Below are 21597 nucleotides of genomic sequence, written 5' to 3'. Positions count from 1 at the left end.
TTCCAATCCCACCATATACACAACATCAACTTCTTTGGATGAAGACCAAACTTTGGTGTGGTTGGTGGTGGTTCATTTTGCTTGCCCCACAATCTCTTCCATTCCACATTGTTGTACAGTATCCACTTTTCACTGCCTGTCACAATTTGTTTTAAAAACAGAACGTTTTCATTATGTTTCAGTAGAGAATCGCATGCGGAAATAGGGTCAAGAAGGTTTTCTTCGCTTAACTTATGTGGAACCCAAACATCAAAGCGATTAACATAACCAAGCTGCTGCAAATGATTTTCAATGCTTGATTTGGATATTTTGAGTATGTCAGCTATCTCCCTCATGGTATATGGTTGATTGTTCTCAATGAATGTCTCGATTTGATCGTTATCAACTTCAACTGGTCTACCCAACTGTGGAGCATTGTCCAGCAAGAAATCTCCAGCATGAAACTTCGCAAACCACTTCTGACACATTCTATCAGTCACAGCACTTTCTCCATATACTGCACAAATCTTTTTTTGCATTTCAATTGTGTTTTTATCTTTCTTGAAATAATAAAGCATACTATGCCAGAAATGTTGTTTTTCTTCCATCTTCAATATTAAAATGGCTATACAAAAATTCACCAATTTTGATTGTTTTTTTAAATGCATGTTGATATGACAGCTGTCACAATACAAACTAACAAAATTGTTTCGAATGAAATTAAAGACAACTAAGTGCTACTAGAGCCATCTTACAGAAAAAACCGAACGAACCTTTTGGCCAATGCAATAATTTCTCTGGGCCTCTGTTTCTACATTGAGGATACACTCTCTACAAGAGGGTGCTAGAAAGGTGCTCCTCCACCTCTCTCCCAGGTTTCAAATTTGGTAACAGATCAAATAAATTAAAAAAAATTTTTCTGAATTAATTTAATTACTCAGTAATCAACATTATTATTTAAATACTCGAATAATAATACTAATGAAAAATGTTTCCCATCAGTCTTGGAATTCTTCCTTCTCATTCTTTACACTGTTGCACAGTATTCCAAGATATAGCCAAACCATCATTTATTTAATCATTCTTTTGTCGATTTACATCACAGTTGCTTCTAATTTGTCTTATTATACACGGTGTTAGAGGGAACATCCTAGTAGGAAGTTGTATAGTTTCTAATGTATCTGCTTTACTTACAGCAAAGTCTGTGCTCTGAGCTTTGTTCCCACCATACATTGGCTAAGAAGCATTAAAACAAAGGTCTCCAGTATATGCAGATAAAAGCCCCCTTGAGATGGAAGCTAGAGAATAGTGACAAAGCATTTTCACTTGAAATCTGACAACTGTAACCTGGAGCTAGATGAACATCAGCTGTGGGCAGCGGTCCCTTGGAAAAGTATGTCAGGGCTGACACGTAGGGTGCTGACTCTCTTGAGGTTTGGGCCAAGGCTGAGCACTAAAGGGGGCTCAGAGTGGGGAGTAAATCCTTGAGAGAGCCCAGAATCTCACAGTAAGGTGAGCTACTCTATTTGCTGAGTCACTGGAACCATAAAGACAGGAGACAACAGAGAATCCCTTATCTTGCTCCTCATAATAGCACTATGGGTCTTGTGAAAGAAACATGTGTAATTACTGGCCAGAGCAGGAAGAAATCTGGAAGCTTCTTCTCTCTTCTGCTAGTATGGAGGCTATTGAGGGAGGTCACTGACCACCCTGACCTGAAGAGTTGACACTAGTGAGAGAGAAGCCCTGGACCCGTGGAGGGCAGCATCACAGAACAAAATAGCAAAAGTAAAAATAAGACCAGTCTAACTGAAAGTGTCAAACAGGCCAAGGAAGACTGATGAACTGACTTCGCAGGAACTCTATGTACTGAACACTACTAAATGCCAGCATGATGCTAGGGGCTCTTATAGTCAACATCTCCTCTCCTCCTCTCCTCACGAGTACTCTAAAAGGGATGTTATTACATACCCCCGTTGGACATACGAAAACATATGTCAAGCAAGACCCAAAGAGGTTCTTCCTTCCTCCCTTCCTCCCTCCCTCCCTTCCTTCTTTCTTTCCTTCCTTCCTTCCTTTCACAAATATTTGTTCAGAATCTGTGATGTACCAGGTACTATTCTCGGCACAGCATACAGAGGTAAACCAGGAAGATAAGGGCCCTGCTTTCATGGATCTATATCCTTGCAGAAGATGACAAATAATAAAACAAACAAATGAGTTAAAATATAAACAAATATGTAAATAAACAAGAAAAATATTAGATTGCAATAAGTGTATTTAAGAATATTAGGTTGTGATAGATCTAAAGTAGGGTGATACCGGGGAACTTTTTGGGGTGATGGAGATGCCCTACATGTTTTTAAAAATTTTTATTGGAGTATAGTTGATTTACAATGTTGTGTTAGTTTCAGGTGTACAGCAAAGTGAATCAGTTACACATATACATGTATCCACTCTTTGAGATCCCCTACATCTTGATTATGGTGGTTACACAATTGTATATGTTTGTCAGAATTCATAGAATGGTACACCTTATAAAGGGTGACTCGCCCTATGTGAATTAAATCTTGAAAAACTTGACCTTTAAAAAATAGGATCATAGGGCTTCCCTGGTGGTGCAGTGGTTAAGAATCTGCCTGCCAATGCAGGGGACACGGGTTCCAGCCCTGGTCCGGGAAGATCCCACATGCCACGGAGCAACTAAGCCCATGCGCCACAACTACTGAGCCTGCACTCTAGAGCCTGCAAGCCACAACTATTGAAGCCCGCATGTCTACAGCCCGAGCTCTGCAACAAGAGAAGCCACCGCAATGAGAAGCCTGCACACCACAATGAAGAGTAGCCCCCGCTTGCCGCAACTAGAGAAAGCCGCACGCAGCAACAAAGACCCAATGCAGCCAAAAATAAATAATAAGTAAATAAATAAATTTATAAAAAAAGAAAATAGGATCCTACAATAAAAAGCTATAGGAGGCTGCTTTAGATTGGGCAACAAAGTCCTCACTGAGAGGGTCATAATTAAGTTGAGATTTGAATGTAAGGAAGAAGATGAAGGGAAAGGCATGCCTTTTTGCAAAATCTCTATGGTGGGAATAAGCTTGGTATGTTCAAGTTAGAGCAGGGCGGGTGAGGTTGGAAATGTGAACAAGAACCAGAACATGGGGGAGGTTAGAAACCAAGATCAGGAGACTGACGTTATTTTCGTGCCACAGGAGTACTTAAGTTTTTAGGCAGGGGAATTACAAGTTCTGTTTTATGCTTTTGAAAGATCACTCAGGCTGCTATGCAGAGAATGACCTGTACAAAGCAAATGTGGAAGGACACAGGAGGCTATTGTAATAGTCCAAGCAAGAGATTATGGTGTCACGGACTAGGGTAGAAGCAGAGAGACAGAAAAAGGCAGATATAATACAATATAACTGTATTATATTAGTTTGGGTAACAAGTAAATCCCAATCTCAGTGGTTTAACAGAGTAGAATTTTCTTGGTCTTCCTAACTGGTGTGCTTCTTTCTATCTGGTACAGAGAGAATGGGGCTCCTTCTACCTTTTGACTGCACTCTCCTCCAGGGCCATGAAAGTCCTCCTCATTCAGTCAAGAGATGGCAAATGCATGACCACCTGTGGGAGATTGTTATGGGCCTGGTCTGAAACTGTTATACATTGTTAACCCACACTCTATTAACTAGAAACTAGCCACATTCTCCATGCACCTAACTGCAAAGGAGGCAGAGGAATGTAGTCTATGACTGTGCCCAGGTAGAAAGGGAACCTGGTTTGGTAATCATCTAACAATCTCTGCCGCCATTTTGTTTTGGAGGTAGAGATCACAGGCTGTGAGAATGGATTGGGTGAAACTGATGAAAGGAAGAGAGGAATCAAGAAGGAAGCCTCAGCTGTACACCTGAATAACACAACACTGTAACACTTATACTCCAATAAAAATTGAAAAAAAAAAAAAAAAAGAAGGAAGCCTCAGAATCTCTCACTAGTGATGCTTGGTAACAGGGGTCACCAAGATTTAGGATATATACTTGATTCCTCACCTTTCTGTAGCCTCACCTATTGTGAGGGAGGATGAATGGAAGGAGACAAAAAGATTTTGCCCATAGCAATTGAGCAGAACATAAAGGCAGAAAGGCAGGAAGTTACCCTAAAGGGAATCTGTCCCTGATGATATAAAGTATTTCTTTGAAGAAGGATGTACTCACCTGTCTAATTATACCTAATACTTAGTGAGCAGAGCCACTAGTCTTGGTGGCAGCAAGCAGCAGCTAGTCTTGCCAGCATTATCAGTACTGAAGATGCTAAGACCAAAAATCTTCCTGGTAGATCCTCCCTTCACTGGGTCAGAGAATGTGCAAAGACAATGGGCATAGTATTACCTTTAACTACACCCCTTCCAAAAACTCCCAGGTAAAGAATCAAGCCTGGGGCTTCCCTGGTGGCGCAATGGTTAAGAATCCGCCTGGTCCGGGAAGATCCCACATGCCGCGGAGCAACTAACCCCATGCGCCACAACTACTGAGCCTGCGCTCTAGAGCCCGCGAACCACAACTACTGAAACCCGCACGCCTAGAGCCCGTGCTCTGCAACAAGAGAAGCCACCGCAATGAGAAGCCCGCACACCGTAACGAAGAGTAGCCCCCGCGCAGCAACAAAGACCCAACTCAGCCAAAAATTAATTAATTAATTAATTAATTAATTAAAAAAAAGAATCAAGCCTACTTCATAACTTTTTAAATAGGAAATTGTGAACTCTTTGAGATCATCTCTTATTAATCTTTATATCCCCACATAGTAAACAGTATAATGCTTAACATAAACTATGCCCTCTGTAAACATTTGTAAAAAATTAAATATTTATGGGTAGGCTAAGGTCAAGATTGATTATATACATATCAAGTTACCTGAAAGCAAGCATGTATGCCATGTGACCTCAGTACAAATTTATGAACTATGGTTTGGCTTCAGTTTTGATACCATTATGACTAAACTCATTCTCCTTGGAAAGACTGTTTAATCCTTTCACCCATTTACCTGGTTAGATGCACAATACTCAATTTTCTTAGAATTTATATTCTGTTCTAGTCATGATTTTCTTGGTATTCTTTATCAGTTTCATTGCCATGTCAATTAAGTTAATGCCTTTAAATATATGTATATGAATCACAACTTTTTTCATTATACAAATGATACATATTTATTGAACAAAAAACAAAACAAAAAACAAAAAGAAGAAAATAGAAAATAGCCATAACCCAACCATGCAGAGATATCTGGCATTTGTATGTATAGTTTCTGGACTTTTCATTTCATATATATTTACACATATCCCTCCTTTATCAAGATAGGATCACTCTGAACTTAATGTTTCTGGATCTACTTTTTTTAAAAATTTATTTATTTTATTTTATTTATTTTTGGCTGCATTGGGTCTTTGTTGCTGTGTGCGGGTTTCTCTAGTTGTGGTGAGCTGGGGCTACTCTTCGTTGCCGTGCGCAGGCTTCTCATTGTGGTGGCTTCTCTTGTTGCGGAGCACAGGCTCTAGGTGTGCGGGCTTCAGTAGTTGTGGCTCGCGAGCTCTAGAGCACAGGCTCAGTAGTTGTGGCGCACGGGCTTAGTTGCTCCTCAGCATGTGGGATCTTCCAGGACCAGGGCTCGAACCTGTGTCCCCTACATTGGCAGGTGGATTCTTAACCACTGCGCCACCAGGGAAGCCCTCTGGACCTACTTTAAAAAAAATATTTAAAAAGCAAATTCTAAGTGAGCATATTTTAAATTTGTTTTCAAATATGTATTCTTTGTTCCAGCTTCATAGATCATGGCAATTTTTCCTGAAAGCAGATATAGGTAAGACTTATTCTGTGAACCTCAATAACGCAAATGAGTCAAAGTTTAACTAAAAGGATTTCAGGTCAACATAAGTAAGGGCAGCGTAGCAGGCAGTCACAACACAGGTAGAATTCGAACCAGTTGGTCTCTAAGTCCCCAGCAATGAGTTCTGTGATTCTCTAACTAGAGTAAGGGAAGAGAAGAGGTATGGAGGAGGAGGCAAGAGTTTTCAAGATTTATCAGAGGTATAGGGAATTGTTTGATTGGAATGAATGCACAAATAAATTTGGAAGGCAGATCATAGGCAAACTGGGGAGTTGTGTGTTATAAGGAGGTGGGGTGGGGAGAGGAAGGATATTAAGTACATTAATCATTATCTCCTTCTCTTTGCTCTTCTTTCTCCTTCTTCTCCTGGCTTCAGCTTTTGCATCTGAATGTCCCTAGACTCCCAGACTTCTGAAGTCATCCTTTGCTTTAAATACCCATACACACTCACTTCTTCCTATAAATCAGGACAGATTAAGTTATGCTAACAGTAATGAACAACTTCCAAATCTCAATGACTTAAAACAATAAAGGTTTATATTTCATTCATGCTGCATAACATCAGGCTCAACCAGGGATCCAAGTGATAGAGCAGCCACATCTCAAATAGTTCCCTCCATACAGGAGGGAAAGAGAGTTCTGGAGAATCAGCAATCAAATGCTCATCTCTGAGATAACATATCTAATTTCTGCTTACATTTCATTGGCCAGAATTAGTCACATGATCCCACCAAACCACAGAGGGTCACAGGGTACAATGCTACCAAAGTGCTGGTGGAGAACCAGAAATACTTGGTGGGTATTACTAATGAATGTCACACCATATACATACAGGAAATTCAATGTCAGTTTCAGATCTCTTTCTGACTTCTGTTTTCCCATAAACTTGAAAGCCCATTGTTCTGTTCAGTGTCATATTCACTTTCTAAAAACTTCTTGATATAAAATAATTAAATGTTTCACTTTTCCATATATTTCACATTGTTCTACATAGGCTCTATCCAGCCTACTGGCCCTGTAAAAGTTGGCAGCATTCCATGTGAAGATTAAGTATTTATTGTATGAATGAGTGGAATGCCACATATTTCTTAAACCTTGCTCTATGCCATGCATTAGAATTTCTCTCCAACTGTTTTAAATCGTGCACTAGGGAAGTGAGCTTTATTTCTTTTATTACCTTTATTCATACCATAGTCCATATGGAGCTCTTGGGGTGAGTAGGGCATTCCTGTATTGTAATTTAATGGCCTTACTGGCAGTGTTCTTAAAGATGTCCTCTACTGACATATTTAGTAATTCACTGAGCTCCACACTTCTCTTTTCTTACCTTCTCCTCTCTTTCCTTCACTTTCCAAGATTACAAAATATATGATATAATCAATAAATGATATAATTTATGTTTTAGTTTTCATACTGTATGCCAAAGAATTGCATTTTCCCACAATGTCTTGCTTGGAAATTGAAATCCAGTCTTTTTAAAGTATAATCAGACATGAGATCTCTTAGAACGTGTTTCTCTTTCCTCTCTTCCTTTTTCTCCCCCTCCGTCCACATCCACCTGACACTTCTCCATACCTTTTCCCGGTCAGCTGAGGCTGAGCATGTTGAAAGGATTTTAAATGTCTTCTTCTTCCTCTGACAGATATTTGAAACTCCACCCTAGAGTCTCTTTTTTTTACTTTAAATTTGTGGAATAGTGACATCACTAAACCACTGTGCCAGCTTAGGAGATCTTAAAGCTTGTTCAGTGCAGTCTTAGCCCAAATCAAGTGTAGACTTGTCCCTTCCTTGTCTTTAGGTGTCTAGTAGCTGCTTAGACTTATGGGCATTGGAACACTGTGGGGAAGCAGTTGAAAGGGGAGGTACTTCTGCATAAAAGCAGTCCTGCTGGGTTTTCAGACAGTGACTGGTGGGTGCAATCAAGAGATTGGGGGCAGGGGGTGTTGGTGGTGACATTTATCCCTGAAGGCAGAGCATTGGACTGGCCAAGTCTTCTGAGCCCTTGAAAGGAATTTTCATCAGTGTATCTTCTCTCAGCTCCTCAGACACATCCTGGGTAGTGTGTACTAGGGGGTGGGCAGGGAGTGCTTATTATCTTGGACAACTTCCAAGGTAAGTTCACAAACAAAACTCCCTCTGCTCTCCTCTCTCCTTCTCCCTCTGGTTCTCCTCTGAATTCCCACCCACACCCACTGCATCTGTTCCATACAAAACCCTCATTCTCCTCTTTTCTTCCACAGTAGAACTGAACACCCCCTCAAAACCAGAGCCCACACGATTAGGCACTGTTTTCTCTTTGCTGAATGATAGGGTTTCCAAACATTGTACAGAGGTGGGGGGAATTGCATGGGGAAATGGGAGGGGGAGAAAGAAATCCTCCACCCTAGATTGGGTTAATCCATCAAACTAATCATTAAATGTTATGTTAAAACAAGTTGAACATTTACACCCTGTTATACTTGAAGCTTTGTTAAAATGCAGATGAACAAAGAAGGGTATCTCTTGTTCGTTATTTGACCTAAGTAAAGATTAATTTCCAACCCTTTCCTGAGAGTAATTTTCGATAAATGAGACCTAGAGGGAACTGAGTACTTTAGAGAGATGCAGAAAGCACATGGGCAGAGAATATGACCAGGAAAAGAATGGGGAAGGCTGTGACGGTTCTGCTGTAGGCTTGCACAAGTAAAGTTATATTTACTTCCTAAACCACGAACTTAAAATACTCATATAGGACCTCCCTGGTGGCTCAGTGGTTAAGAATCCTTCTGCCACTGCAGGGGACACGGGTTCTAGCCCTGGTCCGGGAAGATCCCACATGCCGCAGAGCAACTAAGTCCATGCGCCACGACTACTGAGCCTGCGCTCTAGAGCCCGCGATCCACAGCTATGAGCCCGTGTGCCACAACTACTGAAGCCCACACACCTAGAGCCCGTGCTCCACAACAAGAGAAGCCACTGCAATGAGAAGCCCGCACACCACAACGAAGAGTAGCCCCTGCTCGCTGCAGTTAGAGAAAGCCCGCACACAGCAACGAAGACCCAACGTAGCCAAAAATAAATAAGTAAATTAATTAATTTTAAAAAATACTCATATAATTCCACTTTCCAGAGAAATATCGTGGTTTGTTCCTTCCAACTCTCTATTTATCCTATTCCCGCCGACCATGCCTATCTTCTTTGTAGTCACGCCTACCTGGTCTAGACTAGATCCTCTTTTGCACCAAACTTAAACCCTCTAATTCTGTCAGTGAACTGGGATATAATCCCCTCATCTCTCATCTGCTGTGGGTCCAAAATAGAGAGTTTTGAACCCTAACAGATTTATGCGCATCTCAGTGAGTATCCAGTAAATTCTGCACCCTCAGCCTACCCCCCACAACTGCTCTTCCAGGAGAGATAAGATCAGTCTAAGCCTTTGATGTGCAACACAAAGATGCCTAAGGGATTCAAGGCTAACTTTAAGATCAGAGCAAATCCAGATTCCAATATCAATGGCGGAACTAAGAAAGCATGAGAAATGAATATAATGGGAGCAAATGGGAAGCAGTTTGGTAGCAAGAGTAGAGACGCTAAGTAGCGAAGAATGACAAATGAGAAAGAGAAGCCAAAGCTGCGGGAAAAAAATGGCTGTCAATCAACAGGAAACACCACTAGCATCAGAGCAGTGGGGTATTACCAGACAGGTTCCCCAAGGACCCTGCACAAAAGGAGAGGAAAATTTGGGGTATTTCAAGGCATGGTGACTTTTCTATGATAACTGTTACCTATGATTTCGATCATCTTCAAAGTTAGAGGGGTTCGGGGAACCTAAGGCCATATTTTAATTAACTTTATGACTATCTACCCACCCACCTTCCTCCCAAAAAATCAAGGATTTGTGGCCTGGAAAAATTTGTATTATAAGATAGCCCCAAAATGCTGGAATGTCCTAAGTCTCTGAAACTGAACTACTTTTCTGGAAACTGATGTATTTACCTACTGACCACAATAAACCAAGGACTGCAACAGACACCACCCAGGACAAAAGCAGACAGAGGAGAGGGTAAAGAAATGCTACATCACTGGAGACAGTTTAGAGTTTGCCAGCTGTGTACACTTTTTGTTTCAAACTTTCTATACAAGCTTGGCAATGTTTAAGGAAAACTAAAGTAACATTACCAGGGTCAAGTTCAAGATTAGTGTTTAACCCCAAACCCCATACCGCATAATTGACTTACTGCAAATAAGGTATTCAGGGTTTCTCTTAAAATTCCTACTGGTGTCTTTCTTTTGTTGTTTTGAAACCACTGCTGAATCTGCACCAAGTTAAACAAACTTCCTAAGAGAAAAGTGTCCATGACAGATAGAATAAATGATCCCCTTTCAAAGTAAGTGAATTTTAAAATGTAGATGATCATTCTATATCCTTAGTTTTGGTTGCCAATGCAAATGAATCAGAGAATTTGCCTCAGACAGTGAGTTAATTGTGTAACTCTACAGAGGAAAATGCTATTGGAGAGTACTTGCTGACCTCACAGCTGAAAAAAAAAAAAAAAAAGAAAAACCATTTAAAAGATGTGGAAACCAGATGTTTCAGACACATTTCAGCCTCTGCTCTGGGAATTTATCCTGAGCAGCCCCTAACAGGCTATTCCTTCTCTACAACTGAGATATGGTCATCTTAATTTACTTATTTGTCTTGCTGTGGGAAGAGGCTCACGGATGGGGATTCAAGAATGGAATTTTTCATAACTCCATATGGCTTGGTAAGAAACTTCACTCATGAGCTTCTTGTTGGGAAAGTCGCTTCTCTGAATTCATGGAGAAGTGAATCAAAGCTGTAAATTTTTCTCTTCTGTTCAAGGCTGATGTTTTCAAAGAAAATGCTTGGGAAAGATAGCTACTGGAATGCATATATCATTTTTTAAAAAGTGTTTCTGCCTTCTAAAATTTTAAAATAGCTTTTTATAAAGTGAACTGTTCAGTAGAAAATAGAGGTTAATATTTATATTCCATATGAAAATATGCTTTAAAATTTTCAAAGAAGATGTGGTGGTATAGTGCAGAATGTTTCCTTAACAAAATAAAACCACCAATATATTATTTTGTTTTCATTTCAATGCATTTCTAGTCAGATTTCATAACAGGTAACCATAAGAGAATTACAACAGGTAAATTGGAATACACAATAATTTTATAATCATTGCTCCATGTACTCTGACCTGTAGTGTATATCATGCTTTTTCCAAACATCTTTTGACTAGTTTGACAAAGCCAGCTTGTAATATAGAAAAAAATGAAAAAAGCTTGTATTTCTGGATGCATTCTTACCACTTGATTTCTTTTGTTTGAGCTATCCATTTAAATACTTTTCTACCTCTTTTGTTAGAAAAGGAAAGTTTCTTTTGTTGTTTTGTTTTGTTAAATGTAAGGAATGACATAGACCTAACTGTGAATATAAACAACAGACCAAAAAAGGCTAAATAGAGAAAACCCAAAATACCCCATATAGTACTCTTAATAATGCTTTAATTCTCATGATACAAATTAATACTGCTTTATGTTCACTGTTGTGTTTGATAGTGAAAAAAATTTGAATTGCTCAAGAAGAAAACTGACAGATCCTTGTATAAAATAGAGAAATAAAGAGAAAGCAAAATTAACCTAGATTTTGATGTTATGCTTGCTAAGCAGCACATAGTTATAGAATATTTTCCCTTTCAGCATGTTTCTCTCTGGTAATAACTGCAGCCATGCGGATTTCATTAGAAAGCTCGATTGCAATGCACAGCCTTGCAGCCTCTTTTTTCAGTTTGAGCCAGTGAACAGCTTTCATGCTGAACAGTGCAATCCATTTGGCCAAGATGGGGTCTGGAATTTACTAGAGGAATGAGCAAGTCTCTTTATTTTCATTGCACACCATCAAACTTGGGAAATATACACCTATTTGTCAGAAATGACAAAGATGATCATAAAGCTAGTAAGAGTTAAACCCACATGGATAAACTGAAATGCTGTCAAATTTGCTAATGATCAAGTAATTTGGAGTTGCTGGTTTTTTTTTTTAAGTGATGTTGTATATCACCAAAATATAAACCTAGACAATAGGAGTTCTGTCCTAGAGATAGAGAGGAGCAAACACAAATGTTTGTTAATAGCATACTGCACATTTGAGGCCCAGAGTGATTGCACAGTGCTTCATGCTTCAATGTGAGACAAATTATTGACCAGTCAGCCTAGCATAAATTGTTTACAGTTGGTTAGGCCAATGCAGTAGTAGAAAACTATTTAGGGAGGGAAGAAAGTTGAATTAGAAGGCAGGAATCTGCTAGCAACTATCAAGAACAAGGCACTTTAAACTCTTGGTCTCAGTCCCATACTGGTAAAATGAGAAGTCTGAAGTAGGGGACCCCTAAGGTTTATTTTTAACTCTTGTATCCTCTAATTCCTTAGATAGTAATTTTTTAAGACACTTAAGGACAAGAAACTTCAACTAGTTTAAATGGATTATGAAGATCAAAAAATGTACAGATAAGCAATTCTTTTTAGCCATTGTATTGAATCCAAAAAAGGAGAAGGGAAAAGTAACATTATCATGAGCTCCTACTAGGATACAGAAGCTATGCTTATGGGTTTTATGGTTTATATATTCCAAAAAATAGCTGTCATTATTCTCATTTGATAGATGAAGAAACTGAAGCTCAGGCAGTGATTTATACAAGGTCACACAACTGGTCCACTGTAGAACCAGAAACAGAAATCAGAGCCAACATACTATTGTGTCACCACTTACTAAAAGGAAAAGGAAGTTACTGGTTAAATAGATTTTCAATTTCAGTGAATGACAGCTAGAAAAACTAATAAATTATTACTTCCTCTGAAAGGTGAAATTTTTTAGATTAGGACTCATTGTACAAAGGACCATCTTAGTAGTTTAAAATTCTGAATTGGGAAATACTTTAAAATAAATGTGTGCTTAAACCTGTCAAGTACACATGCCAAGTGTACTCAACTTGTTCATAAGGCAAAATAATGGGAAGTTTGGGTCTCTTTCAGGAACAGTGTGGAATATTAATATTATTTAATAAACTAAAAATTATAGTATAGACATTTCTGCTATTTAAGTTACTACCTTATTACTAGACAAGTTTAAGAGGTACCAAAAGTTTAAGAAAAACTACCAGGAAGAAAACTTAAAATTATTTTTAAAATTTTTTCTGTTAATTTATTTTTTTCCTGCAAACATCTGTTAAAAGAAAAACTGAAGCATACTTAAATTTTTGAGTTTATCTGAGCAAAAATCCATTTGAATTTGGCAGCATCCAATCTAACAGATAGAAAGGAGCTCCGAGGAGTGGTACAAAATGCAAGACTTTCATAGGCAGAAGGGAGCAGGCAGAAGGAAGTTTTACTAGGGGAAAAAGCAGGTTGGTTATGGCAAGGTTACTTTCCTTCAGGGGATGGCAGGGGTCTATCAGGCAGATGACCTAACTGGTGGTGATCAGGAGGTTTCTGACTGACTGGTTTAAGATTCCATTTCTGGGTGAGCCGAAACCATACTTAAGTCTTGGTTTGGTGATGTGGGGCTTAGCATAAGGGACTCCATTTGGAGCTTGCTGTCGTGTTTTTAGTACATCATATTTTTATTTCTGGAGTAAAATATCACGGAAATCTTAGTTTGAGAAACCTTGGCAGACAAAATAATTCATACAAAAATTTTTTTCAAATAAAGATCTTTTAGAGAACAGATACAGTTTTAACACTTTTAAAAAGTAACAATAGGGCTTCCCTGGTGGCGCAGTGGTTGAGAATCTGCCTGCTAATGCAGGGGACACGGGTTCGAGCCCTGGTCTGGGAAGATCCCACATGCCGCGGAGCAACTAGGCCCGTGAGCCACAATTGCTGAGCCTGTGCGTCTGGAACCTGTGCTCCGCAACAAGAGAGGCGGCGATACTGAGAGACCCGCGCACCGCGATGAAGAGTGGCCCCCACTTGCCGCAACTAGAGAAAGCCCTCGCACAGAAACGAAGACCCAACACAGCCATAAATAAATAAATAAATAAATAAATAAATAAATAAATAAATAAATAAAAATTTTTTAAAAAAGTAACAATGATCTCCATCACAATACATTAGTAAGCACTACATGTCTCCTTCTCTACTAGAAGCCTTAGTACCCCTGTACTTCAAAATAGATGTACTTGCATTGCCCACTAGTGCTTGAGTTGCTTGAGAATAGGGCTTGATCCCCAGCACCTATCAAAGTACCTCATGGTATATTCTTAAAACAACCAAATTGGAAACGAGTAAAAGCTTAGTTAATGAGGCTTTACCCTATGAAGGACACTTGGGAAGTAGGTGACTCTCAAAGGGGAAAATGACTGATGTTCCTTGTGTTCTCTGACCTATAAGTATCAGATGCACTAAGGTACTGTGTATTAATGACAGGCTTTTTCCATATAAGGTATAAGAGCAGTATCCCATGGAGTCCAGAAAAATGCCAAGCAGCATCTCCTATTGAACTGTGGCATTGCCAACTTCAGCTTGGGGAAGAGAGTAAAGAACAGTATTTCTAATACTGCTGGATTCATATCTTGCTGCATGCCAAGAAACATACGTTCTCGTTGGAAATGGTCTTGATGGTGGCTGATTGCACAGGTCAGGGGACAAAGACTTAACAATAATCTGACAGTCAACATAGAACTATTAGAGCTATGTTATGATTATTGTCTTGGGAATCTTTTCACATTGTTTCTATGGCAAAATGCACTCCAAACTCAAAACAATCATTTTAAACAGTGATCTAGTGGGAGACAGCTCATGTATGACTTAACACTATCTAAAATACGTTGGGAACAAATGTGAACCGAAAAAGACAAACCAGCTAAAGAACTTAGGAACTGGTAGTTAGGTGTGTCCCACTTTTTCTCTGCTGTATTTAAATCTATTTTTCTTTTCTTCAATGTAATATTTGCTTGCTTTGGATTCCTTTAAACTTTTCCTCAGTTTTTGATTTGTTTACTAAATTCTCAATTATATTGCATTAGTCATTTCCCTCAAATGGCTATTTTGGCTTACTTTTCTCCTTCATTGTGAGCCAATTTTCATTGGTTTCTTTTGCCTTCAACTCCTTTTCTTTTCCTACTGCTTACCTTTCTAAGTTTTTAAAACAAAGCCAAAAAAAAAAGTCAAAACTCTATCACCTTTGGATAATGCAGAAATACAATGTTGTGTTAAAACTTTCTTTCAGGTTTTCAGTTCAAAAAATAATTTAGCCTCAAGTTTCTATCTATGTCCCCCCAAATTCCCCTCATTCATATTTTTTTTCCAAAGCTTTCTAACAATGAAAACTTAGCCACTCAATGCAGCTGACCCAGGGAACCCTTTGGCAGGAACAATAGCTGATGTAATCTTCCAACTGAGGCCACAAAATTTCCCTTGTTCCACAAGAATGGATAATAGTGCATTGACGACATTTTGTGAATTCACAGAACAAGCAGCAGGCGTGTACCACAGAGAAGCGCGGTCTGGCAAGTACAAGCTCACCTACGCAGAAGCAAAGGCGGTGTGTGAATATGAAGGTGGCCATCTTGCCACCTACAAGCAGTTAGAGGCAGCCAGAAAAATTGGTAACGGCTTTGACAATAATCTTCTTTTTCACCCTTGGAAAAAAAATTTTCCACCTTTCCTGCAACCCCTTATTAAGAATTTTCTCTCTACCCCTGCTAATAGTTCCTCCGGCTTCTCCTATCTTCTCTGCCTAGAGCTGGTAGACAATTCCTACTACTAGTAACTTAGTTGGGGTCACACCCCATTGGGAGCTGATAAATAAACATCAAAAGAAAATGAAGACATCATTATCTCGATATCATTTAAACTCCTCATTAATTTTAATGCCATTGCTACTCATTTTTAATATCATCCTATCTCTTCTTGACGTCTATGTGTCATTTTCCTCAGCTGTTAAATGGTGCTACTATGTGTGTCTTACAAAGAAATTTACTTGGTAGAAGAAATAGTGAATTTAGTGGATTTTTTTTTCAATTATTTTCAATTTTTTCCTTTTCTTTTTTTTACATTAAGTGGGAGAATGCATTTGTACTTTAGGATCAAAAGCCATGAGGAAAAGTAGGATAAGCAAGTTGTAAGGAGGCAGATGAAAGAAACTGGGAAGATGATGTCAGGACACCTGGTGAAAACCCAGTAATTAACAAATGCTGTTTGCTTCTTTATATTAAAAAAACCGGGCTGCTACTGTCTCTCCCGGACTTTCAGGAGAATCCAAAAGGCCACCCCAATTCAGAATTTTCTTCTCCACTGAAGATATCCCTTTGCTGATAGGAACATACCTGGCAAAGCTCATACTATTACTATACATTATCCAAGACAAAAATAAAGGTGTTCTCGAAAATGCCCCAAAGTCTCCCCAGATGACTGCTCAGTCTATACCCTTAGGGCTCTGTGTGACACAGTAAATGGAATGATGTATACAAAGGCCAGAGACATTACTAGCCATGGGGGACTTGTATACAAAGGCCAGAGACATTACTAGCCATGGGGGACTTGTAGTCAAATCGTTCTTGGATGGCATTGGCAAATATTAAAACAGCCTCCAAAGTTGAGTAAGGAAAACAAGGCTGAGGCTTTGTTTGAAATGTATGAGTACTTTTATCCCTAGTCAAATTTTTTAAATATTAGTGATATCTTAATTGATCCTGAAGGAGAAATTATCATCTGAAAAAAATTTTTTCAGTATTGATGGTAATTCCAGAAATTAACTCATGGCACTAGCTCGGTCATTTGTGAAAAGAAGCCAGCTCTGAAATTGGATTGTTTTCATATCCATGGTATTATTATTTCCTAGTCCATCTGCTTCTTTTTTTTTCTCCAAGTAAGATGTCATTTTCTAGTAAAAATCAGATGTTACAAGAACTTTTATATATATTCAAACTTTATTTTTTAAGAAAACAGTTCTTCCCCTTTTATATGAACTGGATTTGGGCAGTTAAGACACTGTCCCTGTTGCAAGGGGCCATCTTAGTTGAGATGACCTTCACTCAGCTGAGGGAATAACCAGTTAAGCCATTACCCTTCCATTCTCTTGCAGGATTTCATATCTGTGCTGCTGGGTGGATGGCCAAGGGCAGAGTTGGATACCCCATTGTGAAGCCGGGGCCCAACTGTGGATTTGGAAAAACTGGTATTATTGATTACGGAGTCCGTCTGAACAGAAGTGAAAGATGGGATGCTTATTGCTACAACCCACATGGTTTGTCAAAAACAATAATTTTATACTATATAAAAACAGGTACAGGTTACTAAGAGGTTAGTAAAAAGAAAAGACTTCTTCTTCCAGAGAGAGAGCAATTTAGTAACGATAATTATTAATAACAACTACCATTCATAGAATGATTATGCTGTGCCACACACTGACTTATGTCTTCATCCACACTGTCACTTTATTGTTATACCCATTTTAGAATTCAGGAAACTAAAGTTCAAGAGCTTAAGTAACTTTCAGACAGCCAGTAATTAGTAGGCAGGTGAGATCAAGACAATTCTTTTCTGTGCCAGGGAACTTCCTGATTACAAAGGAAAAAAAAAAAAAGATTATAAACTTGTCACAGTTAATTAGCTAAAACTATGAAGTAGTACTACCAAATGTTAACTGTTCAAAATTATCCCTTTAATAGAATGAGAAAAGGAGACAGAATAAACAAAGTTTTTCCCTAATTTCTTTTTGGGCACAAATTCTTAAACTTCCAAACTAAGCAACCCTCACTCTGTGGTTTGTTTTAACAAATATATACTGGATATGCTAGTTATTATTGTAAGTACCTGTTTATTCATATTCTTTTTCCACGGTTGATTGCAGCTAGGAAAACTTTAAAGAGAAAATTAACACATTATAATTACTATAAACAGTAATTCTTGGTCCATGCTGTTGGAGAAAAAAGTAGACGGTTGTTTTGGGATATATTTCCCCCAGGATAATATTACAAAGTGTTACAACATGTTACAAAGTATTTCCCACATATATGATCATAAACATCCTCAGGTGGTGTCCCATTTGGATCTACCTTAGAGAATGTCCATGACAAAGTAGGAGATTACAGTGAAGTTCTAGCATATTATTATAGAATTTATTATTTAATAATATTATTAAATAATAATATTAACCATTGGAGAACAGTTTCTCACATTTGCAACTAACCTATACTTCACAATAATGTATACTCCAAGTAGAAAAGAATTTTTCCTAGAGCTGTCACCTATTCCCACTTGAGACAAAATATGAATAAATGGGGGGGTGGGATGAATTGGGAGATTGGGATTGACATATATACACTAATATGCATAAAATAGGTAACTAATAAGAACCTGCTGTATAAAAAAATAAATAAAATTCAAAAAATATGAATAACGTGCATTCATATAGACTATAACTTTCAAATCACTTTGACATACTTTAAGCCTATAGTATACTATATTTAGTCCTATATTTAGTCATTGTTAATAATTCATATATCTTCTTTTCCTCTCTTTCTCTCTTCCTCTCTTCCTTTTTCTTAAATATATTTATACAAGCAACTCTCTTTTTACTCTTAAGAGTAACTTCTATTTCCAAATATATTATCTGATTCTTTTGCTAGATAAACTTCAGGATCTCTGAGCACCTACTCAATCATTTCCAAAGGTCAAAGTCTAAGGAAGATGTAGAAGTACAAATGGAAAGATTCTTACAGTATTTCATTGCCCTTTTATAAGAATGCCACCTTAACTTACAAATTTTTATAAGCTGCTTTTGTTTCTCATAGAGGCTGAATGCTTTTTACTCTGGGAGTATGTGTACAGAATCCTGGGAGACTTGTGCTTACTCAAGTCTCAGCTTACTTTTGGATTCAGTGATATACTGATTATTTAGGATGTGGTCAACCTGAAGGGGACTGGGGGCCACCTGAACTAGCAATGGGAGAACAGTTCCTTGAAAAATAATTGGAATGAAAAAAATCATAATGGTATCAGAAAAATAAAGCAATGATTATTAATTAATCAATATCACCAAGTTAGAGTTGATTGAAGCAAGGAAGAATAGGGTCATTCAGAAGTGTTCAGAAGTCAGCTTGCTCATTCGAGCTCTGAATGTGTGGCATGATGCCGACTGCCTCCTGTATGAATACTTCTTAACCAACTAGCTGTCAGTCCTCAGGGACCCAGCCTGCTTTATGAATCTGTCATTTTCTAAATAAGCAAGAGATGAGGCAATAATTATATGTAACATGAAATACAGAGCTGAATAGATATAGCTAAATATAAAAACAAATTAGTTCAATATTTGAATTTTTTTCCTAATCTAATGATATATACATCAAAGATAGGATGCTATGGGGCAGAGAAAATCACTCCCAAAGCGGGCACTGTACATGCTTATGTGCACATATAAACTATGTATTATATAATATTTAATAATACAATAAGAATAGCTTACACTTTGCATAATACTCTTAAGCTATCCTTTATATTTTATCCTCAGAATAGTCCTGTGAGGGAGGTAACAGGAGAGGCATGACTATATTTATTTTACCAATGAAGAAACAGAGGTATAGACTGGACGCAGAGCTCAGACTAGATCCCTGACCCTCTTTTGTCACTTTCTTGCCTTTCTAAGAGCCTATTCTGCCCTGGGGTGATAAGCTTCCTTTACTTCTATGGTGTTAAGGATTCTAACACAATTTTTTATTGTAATAGTTATTTTAAAGGAGAATATTCTTGTAAAAAACTTCTAATTGGGGAATTCTCTGGCGGTCCAGTGGTTAGGACTCGGCGCTTTCACTGCCAAGGGCACAGGTTGGATCCCTGGTCAGGGAACTAAGATACTGTGAGCTGCGTGGCGTAGCCAAAAAAAAAAAAAAACAAACCCTTTAATTGATATAATAAAAAATACCTTTGAATGCTATCCAGAGTCACCACTACCATCACCACCACTCAGATTATTTTTGAGTTTCCAGTTTGTATCTTTTTTTCAAGACACTAGACATTTAGGTGATATGGAATTTAACTGGGGCCCTTCCACAGCTTTCTCTCTAGGCATACTGTAAAATCACTGTTCTGGCAGAGATTGTTTGTTCTTATAACAGGTTATGGGACAGGACAGAAATCTGTGAAATGGTAAATGACTTGAAAAAACCAACATGGATATCTTCACCAAATCCTCAAATAGTATGAGGATTAAGGTGCTAATTTAAACCAGTAAAAGGAGTATAGAATGATTATAAATTATTCCTTTTAACTGGATTAGAGTGACCTTCAAATTCCCTAAGTGATCTTCATATTCTATAATGATTTTCCAGACAGAATTTATTGGACTCATTATTCTAAGTGTCTGAGTCCCTGAAGACACAGTGGTGACACCACAGAACAAAATCCCTGTCATCTTGATTGGGCTGTTGGTAATATGGGCATATATATTTGTCAAAACACATTTAAGTGTACACATAAGACATGCATCCTATGCTTAAAACGTAAACAGAGCAAAAATGTCAACAGGAGCACAATTATTATTCCTTCTTGCTGTTTTACTTTAAAAAAAACTCACAAGTGGGGACTTCCCTGGTGGCACAGTGGTTAAGAATCTCCTTGCCAATGCAGGGGACACAGGTTCGAGCCCTGGTCCTCGAAGATCCCACATGCCACGAAGCAATTAAGCCCATGTGTCACAACTACTGAGCCTGTGCTCTAGAGCCTGCGTGCCACAACTACTGAAGCCCACACGCCTAGAGCCCGTGCTCCGCAACGGGAAGCCACCCCAAGGAGAAGCCCACGTACCGCAACAAAGAATAGCCCCCCGCTCGCTGCAACTAGAGAAAGCCCGCGTGCAGCAACGAAGACCCAACACAGCCAAAAGTAAATTAATTTTTAAAAAGTTAGAACAAAAAAAAATTCACAAGTGGTCTATGTTCATTTTAGAGAATTTAGCAACTATTAATGAAAAAACATTTATTCTTTAGCTACAGTTACACACGATATACTATGGATGCTATATATTAAATCATTTTATTTTTATTTCATAAAAAGTACTAAATAGATGGACACTAAGGAATGAATATCATTTTTTAAGTAGGAATCATTTTTTTAAAATGCTTTCTTATCATTTTTTTCCCCCTCATTTCAGCAAAGGAGTGTGGTGGTGTCTTCACAGATCCAAAGCAAATTTTTAAATCTCCAGGCTTCCCAAATGAGTATGATGATAACCAAATCTGCTACTGGCACATTAGACTCAAGTATGGTCAGCGTATTCACCTGAGTTTTTTGGACTTTGACCTTGAAGATGACCCAGCTTGCTTGGCTGACTATGTTGAAATATATGACAGTTACGATGATGTCCATGGCTTTGTGGGAAGGTATGTATTGTTTCTCCATACAGGAAGCTAATGAACATCCAATATTTTGCATGATGTTTCTTTTATTTCTCTCCAACTGTCCCTACAACATTGATTTTCCAGTTTATCTATTCTCCTGCAACAGAGTATCTTTTTTTTAAAATTAATTTATTCATTTATTTATTTTTGGCTGAGTTGGGTCTTCGTTGCTGCACGTGGGCTTTCTCTGGTTGCGGCGAGCTGGGCTACTCTTCGTTGTGGTGCGCGGGCTTCTTATTGGGGTGGCTTCTCTTTGTTGTGGACCACAGGCTCTAGGCGTGTGGGCTTCAGTAGTTGTGGCTCGCGGGCTCTAGAGCGCAGGCTCAGTAGTTGTGGC

At 38.4% G+C, this 21597-nt stretch overlaps 1 protein-coding gene across 2 annotated transcripts in view; it reads left to right on the top strand.

Annotated features, from left to right (window-relative positions):
• Positions 1–7557: 7557 nt before the first annotated feature.
• The window catches only part of TNFAIP6 (TNF alpha induced protein 6), a 29472-nt gene continuing 15432 nt past the window's right edge, over positions 7558–21597 (top strand). The window contains exons 1-4 of one of the 2 annotated variants that reach the window (XM_082395787.1): positions 7558–10607; positions 15333–15470; positions 16949–17110; positions 21014–21242. In XM_082395787.1, coding sequence (XP_082251913.1) covers positions 10514–10607; positions 15333–15470; positions 16949–17110; positions 21014–21242 — 623 coding nt within the window. In that variant the 5' untranslated portion in view covers positions 7558–10513. The remainder of the gene's footprint in view (positions 10608–15332; positions 15471–16948; positions 17111–21013; positions 21243–21597) is intronic. The other variant, XM_082395788.1, reaches the window with a different exon arrangement.

Source organism: Balaenoptera borealis, assembly GCF_965194805.1.
Source record: "Balaenoptera borealis genome assembly, chromosome: 6".
Classification (NCBI taxonomy): domain Eukaryota; kingdom Metazoa; phylum Chordata; class Mammalia; order Artiodactyla; family Balaenopteridae; genus Balaenoptera; species Balaenoptera borealis.
The sequence above is the reverse complement of the archived record's forward strand: the minus strand, read 5'-3'. Positions and strand labels throughout refer to the sequence as shown.